Source organism: Cryptomeria japonica, chromosome 8 (genome assembly GCF_030272615.1).
Source record: "Cryptomeria japonica chromosome 8, Sugi_1.0, whole genome shotgun sequence".
Lineage (NCBI taxonomy): Eukaryota > Viridiplantae > Streptophyta > Pinopsida > Cupressales > Cupressaceae > Cryptomeria > Cryptomeria japonica.
In genome coordinates, this window is record NC_081412.1 from 675,431,441 (window position 1) to 675,442,900 (window position 11,460).

Genomic DNA, 11,460 nt, shown 5'->3' on the forward strand with positions numbered 1-11,460 from the left:
TCTATTGATGAGAATACAGTTTATTCTTATCCTATATTTTGTCTCTCTATTGTACTTTTCATTGAGCTCTTGATCTTGGCAAAATCTCACAGTACTAACTAAGACATCGGTTCTTTTCTTGGCATTTTAGGCTGGGTCCGGGTCCTGGTCCTCCCAAGGTTCTCCTTGGGTTCCACCTGAGTCTTGCCCAGGTGGATGGGTTGTCTGTGGGTCCCACTTGGGTTCTTTGTGGGTCTTGCCTAGGTGGATGGGTTCTCTGTGGGTCCTACAGAGAACCCATCCACCTGGGTAGGACCCGGGTGGAACCCAAGGAGAACCCGGGCGGACTAGGAGAATCCAGACCCGTGGGTTCCCAAAAACGGGGCCCACGGGTCATTAAAACACAAAAATCAATAAAAAATACTTTTTTTAATATTTTTTTAACATTTAAACCCATGTCTCTCTGATCCTTTCCAATATTCTTCACCAGTCTGCTCTGAATTTTGTTCTTATCCTCTACATAAGGCTGCTCATATATTCTCTTGTTCTATCGCACCAAGTTGTTCTAGACTACTGCAGATCTGCTTTTATTTATGTCCTTATTTTGTTCATCCTTCTATCCTAATGCTATTCTTATTCATCTCTGTCGTGCTCTAACTTAGGATCCTTTTTTTGTGGTTGAATGATGTTGTATTATATTATTCTCTGTAATATTTGATATGTTTATAACTGTTGTAATATATCATTGCAACAGTCACATTTATATTTCATTTTTGTATGGATTGTATCATTGTAATAATCAATAATGGTAGTGATAGTTTATAAATTATATAATTGTATTTTATAATTTTGATGTTTGAACATACATACATACATACATACATATATATATATATATATATATATATATATAGATGTGTGTGTGTGTGTGTGTGTATACATATATGTATGGACGAACCTATACCCATACCCAAGGAAATTTTTTTTTGCCGAATCTGTAAATCCATACCTGAATCCGAACCCGAACCGGTAAGTTAGGGCTATAGCAATCATGTCTTTAGTGACTTTCAGCTCATTTTTCAAACTATGAATCTCATTACCATCATTCTGAAATGCAATTTCTGATTGGTCCTCTAAATCTGCCCCTTGAGTGTCATCATCTTGGTATATTTTAGACTCACAAAATAGCACAGCCTCTTGGTCATCAGGAACTTCATCATTAGCTACAATATTTTCAGATTCATAACATGAATCACCATTCAACAACTTGTTAACCTTTTCCATTTCTAAATTTACCATGTAGGCATCCTTAAATGTATCCATTTCCTCATCAAATTTGGGACCTTCCAAGTTACTGTTTGTGGCCTCCAAATCACAATCATACATAAGATATCTGTTGCTATTGCAAAAATCTGAAAAGATGTTTTCTACATCAGCACTGTTATTAGTACCATTCTTCATGTCTAATTGGTAAGAAGAAATTGGGACTGTAGTACAATCATAAATAGGTACATTACAAGAGAGATTTATGTCGTATGTAGGATCCATCACACTTGGATCCCAAATGCAACATTGTTGATTACTTTGCTCAGGTGATGTGTGATCTAAGCCTTTTTGTTCACTACATTCCAAATTTTCTTAGTTTCCATCATGTTTATGAACATCATCTAATTCAACAAATCCCAAACTATGGTTTGATTCCTTGCCAAGATGAGGTGAAGGTGATGAAACAATGCTAGACTCAATTAGAGGAGAACCAAATGAATTCATACCTCCTTGTGGCTGATTTATCATAATTGGTTCTATAATTTCAGTGACAGTATTTTCTTCAATCTTCATTTTCTTTTTCTTTGGAAGCACTTGAGTACATTCAACACCATCACTAGCTCCATAAGAAACATTAAGGAACTCATCATGCACAACCTCAACTACTAATTTTTCTTCTTCTTGAATCACAAACTTATCAATGGTAGGTGCATACATGTCTTGAATGGCAATTCATCAGTGGTTGGTACATACATGTCATAGGAATCATCATCAACATTCTCAAACTCCTCACTTGTAGGTTTACCCTCTTCCTGAGCAAATAGATCAAAAGCTATCGTGTGTTACTTTCTCTTCACAAACTTAGTCTTGTAGCATAATCTCGGATGGTGGCTCATGAAACTATTGAAAGGTAATATTTTCTTAATAGGTTGAAGAAGTGTATCATATTCCTCGAACATGACAAGAATTTCTTCCCTCGTCTTCTGCTCATACGAACCCATTATTAAATTCTAAATTTTTGTTGTAGGCATAGGATCGCAGGAATATCAGTGCTCTGATACCACTGAAATAACCCCTTTAGTGTTTTTCGTTTTTGAACACAACACTAGCACCCATTAGCGTTAGCAATAAGCAAAGTAAACCATCTCGACCACTTGTGCAGTGGGAGGATAAGATATAACATGGAAGGAGCACTACATTTGGCATTATGACCAGCCACTTCCACTTATTGCCTATGGTTATATTTGATAATATTTGTTATCCGACAATGTATTAATTAATTGTGTTAAGTGGGTTGTCACTCTCAGGTAGTTAGGTATTGGTTGGTTGAGGGTTGTGTACCTCTCGACAACCGTCGGGTCCTTTAAATATGTTGTGTACTGCCAAGGAAGGTAGTACGGTATAGTTGGATCTATTGTAATCCTTGGCCGACCATCTCTGGTCCTCTTCTCTGTAATAATTGCATGTGTAAATAAAGATATATTTTACTGTTGTGTCTGGTATGCGTTGTCACGTATATTATTACTTCCTGTGTTTAATTTATCAGTTGTAGTGGTAAACATTTTTGGCGTCGTTGCCTTAAAATAAATCGGATCAGCCTTGAGTGGTTCATGTCCATAGACCCTAGTAAAGGTGAGAAGAGATCACAGGGTGGTCAAGACTAAGTGATTAGGTGATCCGCCAACTCTCTACCAAAGGGAGCATAGGGACGAGTCAGAGCTTGGAAGTACTTGGAGTGTTGGGACACTGGAGGTGGACATGTAGAGGATGCACACGTGGCCAAGAGTGCAAGGAAAGCATCAAAACGTAGTGGTCGGAACAGTCCACCCAGGTTCAGCATACCTAGAAGTACTCGAAGTGTCGAGGACATTGAAGGTGGACGTGTAGAGGACGCCTACATGGCCGAGAGTGCAGGGAAAACATAGGAATGTAGTGGTCGAAACAATCCACCCAAGTCCAACACATAAGGCGAATACACACAATACCTTCCAAGTGTAAACAATGATGAACACCTAGGAGAAGCAGATACTCCCAAAGTTCATAGGGACAGGCTGAAGGCATTTTCCACCACCCTTTGGGGGATTGCCATTGACCAGTACACAAACCTCGACGCTAAGCACAAGGTGAGATGGATTGATCTAGAGAAGGCGTTCAAGGAGGAGTTCAAACTGTTGAGGGATGACAACGAGATTATAGTAGAAATCTATAATACCAAGCAAGGTAAAAATGAGAGCGTATGCTCTTACAATCATAGGCTCAAAGAACTATTGAACAAGATGGAGAACCATCGAGCCGACAAGTTGAAGAAGAGGTGGTTCACTAAGAGATTGATCCCTTCGCTGTGCAAGAAGATGAAAGTAGTGCCTCCGTCCTCGTATGTCGATGCTTACAATCAAGCAATGGACATCGAGAATGAAAACAAAACATCCTCTCGAGGGAAGAGGAAGACTGACGATGACGAGAGCACCGAAGGTAGCAGTGATGAAGAATGCAAAACCGTACAAGCCCTTCGACGGGATATGTTGAGAATGATGAAAGAATTCAAGGCTGAGAAAGCAACCAATAAAGAATGTAATGAACTATGGTGTATTGAGTGCAAAATTGAGAGGCACATGAAAGGTAATTGTCCTAAAAAGATGTTTTGTGAGATTTTCCAGGTGAAGGGTCATTCAATAAAGGAGTGTCCATGTAATTTGAAGGCTAGAAGTATGCAAGTACTCTTCACACAGGGAGAGTCCAGCCCATCGAAACCCAAAAACGTATCGCTCGACTGCAATGGAAATCAACTAGGGCCAAACGAAATACAGTACAACTCCAAAGGACGTCCTATCATACAGTGTCAACAATGCAGCGAATGGGGACACTTTGCAAGAGACTACCATAACAAGAAAGACAACGTACAATTATTGTGCAAATGGTGTGGACTAGGTGATCATGAAGATACCAACTGCCCGAAGCAGAAGGGTATTAATATGCTGGGTGTAGAGGGACAAGACAAGGTGATTCGGGCAATTACGAGAGAATAGAGGAGGAAGACGATGTACCCAGACGCTTGTACAGAGAAGGAACTACTCCGAGAAGCCAAAGTCGAAGTAGAAAAAAATTTGGCGAAGGAACGAGTAACCTCCAATGGAACTATAGGAACGTCATTGCAGGAGTTAGAGAAGAACATAGTTCGACAGGTACTACAGACAACCATACCCATCAAGGTGGCAGACCTTCTTGAAACAATGCTGCAACTAAGAATGGAAATTGCCAACACAGGCAACGATGATACAATCATCTAGAAACAATGTAAGCCACAAGAGGAGGAACTGACGGGAAAACAACCATCCGAAGGGAATGAGACAAGTGATCCAATGTTGTTGACGGTGAGCATCGGGAGGAAGCCGACTGTTGTCAAGATAGAAACAATGGGACAAAAGTTGGCAAACACCATAATCAACAGGGGCTTGGGAGTTAATGTGCTACCAAAGGACACTTGGAAATGTCTGGGGAAGCTGACACTCTGGCCGTCGACCTTCCACTTGGTAGGTGCCAACCAACATGGCATCGAGCTGTTGGGAACATTGATAGCACAAAGGGTAATGATTGGGACAACAATTTTTCTTGGACTTCATAGTCATCCCATTGCAGAAGAAGGCGTACGACACACTCCTTGGGAGAGGGTGGTTGATAACAGCCAAGGCAAATCATAATTGGAAGCGGAACACACTCAATCGAGAGTGAGGAGAGGAAGTACACCATCGTCTTGAGGAACCAAGTAGTGAGTGAAGAATTGGTAGCCTCCAACTCAGAGTCTAAGGGTGGAGATTTTGGGATGAAGGGAGGATGGGAAACGATGGAACCTAATGACGAAGGGGTGCTCAAATTGGAAGATTGCTCAGAGGATGAGATGAGCTCTCCGAACGGATTATTTCACTGCCAAATGGAGGATTACGAAGTCTTCCACCTCGACTGTAACATGCTACAGATTGGCAAAATTGAGGAAGTGCAAAGTCCGTACATAGGCCAAGTCCAAACATTATGTATAGGAACAAGCTCAAGGAAATTGTATGGGGTTAGGCTGTATGAGATGGAGAATAGAAGTTGCAGGAACAATGAAGGAAACTGGGAAGCATGCCATCCATATGCCATACAGGGGCTGTATGAGAAAGAGTCGTACAATTGAAAGCACATCATCTACCTTAGAAGGGTCCGTACGTTGTACAGAATACTAGCCGAACAAGGAGTGAAGATTTGGGGTCTGAAGTGTTCCATACCACAAATCCGTGCAGAGTCAAAATTCAAAAAAGCCACAGACAAACCGTACGTTGGCAGAGTCAAGGGCTGGACGAAGGGAATAAAGCTCAACCCGTACAAAGGAATCCGTATGGAAGGACACACGAAGGCAAGTAAAGGCCATGACCTCATCATACAAACACGAGACATTCCGTACATCAGTGATCATCAAACTTCCTGCAGGAAATTGCCACCGTACAAACATCAAACCGCTAGGAGGGAATCACCATTGTACAGACATCAAACCCCCAGAAAGGAATCACCACCGTACGAACATCAAACCGCCTTGAGGGAATTGCCATTGTACGGACACCAAACCACCAACAGGAAATTGCCACCATACGGATATAAAACTGCCATGTGGAAATTTCGTATGGAAAAATTTATTGCCAAGAAGTTGTCGTACAAATTGCACTACCCCTCGACTCCGCCCTGTACCGTGACAGGGAGCACACCCTAGGCGTTGCCCCTCGACCCTGATGGGGGTGCTGCCCCTTGACCTCGTTGGGAACGTTGCCCCCAAACCCCCATTTGATTTGGTAGGTACACTACAAGTTGGGGTTGTCTAGTACAAGTCATTGCCTACACTCTTGTCTATAGTCTCCCTATATATTACTTGATGTTGACTTGTCATCTAGAAGACGACTTTTTCTTTTTGGGGGGATGATGTAGTTGGCATAAAATGCCTATGGTTATATTTGATAATATTTGTTATCCTACAATGTATTAATTAATTGTGTTAAGTGGGTTGTCACTCTCAGGTAGTTAGGTGGCAATTGGTTGACGGTTGTGTACCTCTCGGCAACCGGTGGGTCTTTGAAATATGTTGTGTACCGCCAAAGAAGGTAGTATAGCATAGTTGGATCTATTGTAATCGTTGGCCGACCATTTCTGGTTTTCTTCTTTGTAATAATTGCATGTGTGAATAAAGATATTATTTACTGTTGTGTCTAGTATGCATTGTCATGTATATTATTATTTCCTGTATTTAATTTATCAATTGTAGCGGTAAACATTTAGCATTTTGGAGTTGGTGCTTCAAGGAGGGTTGGTGCTCTTAGTGAGATGTTGCTCACTTATGTAATCCACATCGATGCCCATTGTTGTCATGAAAGCATAGTTTAGCTGTGGTTTTTTACCCGAAAGGGTTTTTCACGTGAAATTTTGTTGTTTTCATATTTAATGGTTCCTCTTGCCTTTTTTTTTAATTTTTGAATCTCATGTTTTATATTTAGAAGTTTAGAATACTGATTCACCCCCTCCCCCCGCCCTTCCACCTCCCCGGCCCCTCTCAGTATTTTCTGTGTGCACTTCACCTTGTATATAAGAATTAATTTTATAAGATGTATACAGTTTGGGGGCTCCTGAATGGAGGGTTTATTAACTTGAATTACTATAAAGGATAAGTAGAACTAGGTTTGCTTACTGTGAAAGATATGTGGAAGTTTGTGCTAGCAATCACAGACACAAGTATTTTGGAGTTCTCAAATCCTGTATTAGTTGTATCCCTTGTTATTTATAAACCAAAATAAATATGCAACTCACCTTGATAATCTCTTATGCTAAAACCTGATGTCTACACGAGTGGTAGTTTTCTTATCTGTATAGATTGCAATAAATTAATCCTCTAGCTATTCTTCTTCAAAATTTTCTTAACTTCTTGTCTGTCACACCATCTACATATGAATTTTCCTTTCCATCATGTCTAGTTAGATTATTTCAATCCCATATTTTGCTCAGCTATGGCGCACTATTGGAATATGGCTTTATTTTGTCTATTATAGTATAGAAGTTTTGTATCTCATAATTATAGACAGCCATGCATATTGCTCCTGTAAATCGAGTAGTTGTAATATGAATACATCGTGTCTTTTGCAAAATATTACATGTATGACCAGATAGGCCAAAAACAAGTAAAATTATGGGAAATGTACATAAGAGAAATAAAAATTGAAATGCTTCATAATGACCAGCTCCTTCCCTTGATCACAGAATGTGGTTCCACAAGCCTTTCAAAGCTGATGAATGGTTATTGTTTGAGGTAAGCCAGAAGACTCGCTTTAAAATTTGATCAATAAATTTATAATTGAAGTGTCCAGGTTAGCATTGTGTATCTATTTTATACTAATATTTGTTAGTTGCATAATTTCCTCCATCTAATATGTGATATATCATGTAGATGGAAAGTCCGATAGCAAGTGGAGGTCGAGGATTCAATGTTGGACGCATGTACACAAGAGCTGGAGAGGTAAATCAAGAATATGCTTGCATGTTGACTGCTTTATTGATTGTGGGCGTCAAAAACTATGTTGTCTTTCTAAATCCTCAATCACTAATTTGGAACTACATTGAATGCCAGCTTGTCGTGTCATTGGCACAAGAAGGATCAATCAGAAGAAAGTTGCAGCCTACTTCAAAACTTTGATCCCATTATAAGTTAATATGATCAGAGCAAATCACTGCCTGGAAATTAACATGTTCATTCCAACTAAAATATTCCGTGTTATAATTGCTAGACAGGACAAAGATGGTCACCAGTGTGATGATCAACTCGTATATGCTAAATTATTTATTCAGTCTAGCAATTATACTAAAAAAGAGTATGGATGTGAGCTGTTAGTTTACTTTTTTAATTTTTCTGTAGAATGTTTATGATCCGATTAGATATCCACCACGAATTCCTCAGTGTGGATCAAATTTGAACCTGATTGAGATTGATTTCCAAGCAGGCTGAAAATTGAGTATATTGACAAATAATATGTGGACAAAAGAGAATTTCAATTATCAAGTAACTTGTGTGGTACCATGATATTTCTATTGAATTTTATCTAAAAGAGTTTTTTTCTGCTTAAAAGCATTCAAGATTTGCCTAAAATATTAAAAAACAACTATATCGTTTATGATCTTTTCTATTATTTGACCTTTTTATCTTCTCACAGATGAATGAGTAGCGTCTTGGCAACGCTAAACTTTGTTGCATTTATTGAAAGCATCTGTTGCAAGCAACATTTTCTACTATGCTAGCATATGTCTAAATCTTGCATTGGTACAAACACAAGTACTTGAAAGATCTATTAGGAAACAACAAATACGTAAACATCTCTATTACAGATCTGTGGCTAATATTTTACAGTAAAAGGATTTGATACTGAAAGATTAACAATTAAGATAGATGGAGATAATAATTCTTCAGAAAGTATGCCCTTTTTTCTGAAATTCTGCAGACTTTAATTGACTATTGCAGCATAGATAATGCTACAACATTCCCCAGATTGGTGACAAAAATGTTCAGGTTTAGATTTTTTCTCCTTCGATTTGTAATAGTTCTGGACATAAAGTGTGACCTCTACGGTGTTCAGTAATGATTATTTGACTTTTGCTGTAGACATAAAGATACAATGTTCTACGGATTGATCACGAAATTGGGTAGCTTCGGATCTCCCTATTTTGATTTCTTAAAGTTCCCGACACAAGGTGACCTGCGATGAAATAAAGTGAAATATGTGCAATGGCTAATAAGTTCGTATGTGTCCAATAATGTTTACTTGTCATTACCCCGGTCTTTTGAGTGAATTGGAATATTTTAAATTGTTTTTAACCATTGCAATTCCGAAGACCAAATCAGCCATGTCAATGAGAAGATCAATATACATGCAATGCCAAGTATAGTAAGCTTTTGGAAGAGATTAAATTACAATTTTGCAGTTCCGTGAAGGTGTTCTTCAGTGTTCCAGACAACTCCAAAGACTATTTGTGATAACCCTACCTCACTACCCAATGTAAGCCTTATTAAAAACAATTATTAAAATGATGAAAGGCAATTATCAAAATGATGGAATTAAAACCTTAAATAATATTAATATATTATTTACAAAGAATAAACTATTATATTTTAAAGTTGGGAAAATTACGTAGATATATTTAAATATATTAAATAGGCAATGTTATGTTTAAATATATTAAAATAGGCAATGTTATAGTTAATACAAAGATATATTTCATTAAGGCAATATTACGTGGATCCCCCTCTCCACCTCCATGCGGGAAGTGGTGGGACGGAAGCCGCAGCATAGGCTGCGACTACCGTCACACCCTTTCCTTCAGAAAGGAAGTGGTGTGACACGGGCCTGGAATTTGACAGGCAAAATGGCTGTTTTTTCACTTTTGAACCGTATTTGACAGCTTAAAAAATTAGTAGAACGTATGTCTTGACATGCTATTTTTTTCTAAAACCGTATAGATGACACTTCAAAATATAAATAAACTGTAAAAAAATATAGTAGGTAATATATATATTAGTTTAGAATGTTTATTATAAAAATACAAATTTATTTAAAATATTTTGAAATGGAAAGATTTAGAATATGGAAGGATGTAATTGTTTCTAATTTTATAATATTTTAATATGATTTTTTAGAATAGTTCTATTTTTTCATATGAATTTAGAAACTTGTCATAATTGAAATCATAGAGTATAATTGATAAAATATTTTAATATGAATTTTTACAATATATTCTATTTTTTTATATATGAATTTAGAAACATAGTCAATTTAATTTTTTAAATATATTTAATAAGATTGTTATAGAAACTTGTTATAATATATAATTTTAAAATTTAAATGTTTATTATTACTAAATTAGTAATTATTAATTGATTATCATTTAATGTTAATATATAATATATATTAGTGTATTAATTTAGAAACTTATTTAATAAATTTAAATTTTTTGCATATATTACTAATTTATCATTATTTTCTCATTAAGCTAATGATTTTCATTTCTTCCCAAGAAAGATGTGCATTGGTTTTCATTGCTTCAATCTTCTACTTTTATATTTTTTGACAGTTAATATTTTTCTGAAAACGTCAAATGAAAGGCATTGAAATGACTAAACCATCATAAAAAAATTCATATGCCAGGTAGGGGTGATCGTCAAATTCCAGGCCTGGTGTGACGGTAGCCGCAGCCTAGGCTGCGACCCGTCACACCCCTTCCACGGAAGGGGCCCCGTGGAGGGTCACATCTATCCCTCTCCACGGGTATAAAACCCATAACAAACACAAGATCAGGGGAAGGCAGAAGGTAGAGAGGTTGCGTGGTAAGGAGGGAAGACCAGATACTACGACAACAAGTTACAGGTAAGTTGCACGATTATTTTATTATATATGTTAATAATTATATATAATGAAAATACTATTACATATGTTAGTGAACACAAAACAACTTAATGTACATATTAATGGATGTAGTAATGAACAACTTAACGTATGTAATAATAGATGTAGTAATGAACAGTTTAATGAATATATTAATGAACAAACTAAGACATGTTAATGAAGGATTTTTCAGATATTAATGAATATGTATAGACGTATGTTAAGAAATACATATCAATGAATAGTAGGCTTATAAATTAATAAATGTGAATATTTGATAATGGACATGTTTCTGAATATATGTTATGGAATAAATTTCAAGTTAGGAATATGTAAATATAAATGGAAAGTAATAATCAATTATGGAAATGTTATATAAATGTGATTCTATGATGGAGGCTATAGGGAGGAAACTCCCTTAGCCTAATGGAGGGATTATGACAATCCCTGGTAGGCAGTATATACTGAATGTTTATATGCATAGATGACTTGGTTGACTAAGTTCATCCAAGAAGAGACAGATCTGGTCGGTCCCCTCTGAGGACTTGGATGATGAGATGCATCATCCAAGGCAAGGAATTGACATAGGGTTATTCCTTGGATGACTTGGGTGTGAGAAATTACACCCAAGACCGGAATCGAATTAACCTTCGATTTCTTGGATGGCTTGGGTGTAAGGAATTACATCCAAGGCAGGAATCAAATTAACCTTCGATTTCCTAGATGGCTTGGAACCGAAATGGGTTTCAAGAAGGCGAGCTTCACAGCCGCC

The 11,460-nt window shown here is 37.3% G+C and overlaps 1 protein-coding gene across 3 annotated transcripts in view; it reads left to right on the plus strand.

Annotated features, from left to right (window-relative positions):
• LOC131032376 (acyl-CoA hydrolase 2) overlaps window positions 1–8,341 on the plus strand; it is a 256,053-nt gene extending 247,712 nt beyond the window's left edge. For all 3 annotated transcript variants that reach the window (XM_057963331.2, XM_057963330.2, XM_057963329.2), the window contains 3 exons: window positions 7,519–7,567; window positions 7,706–7,774; window positions 7,886–8,341. In XM_057963331.2, coding sequence (XP_057819314.1) covers window positions 7,519–7,567; window positions 7,706–7,774; window positions 7,886–7,951 — 184 coding nt within the window. In that variant the 3' untranslated portion in view covers window positions 7,952–8,341. The remainder of the gene's footprint in view (window positions 1–7,518; window positions 7,568–7,705; window positions 7,775–7,885) is intronic.
• Window positions 8,342–11,460: the final 3,119 nt, after the last annotated feature.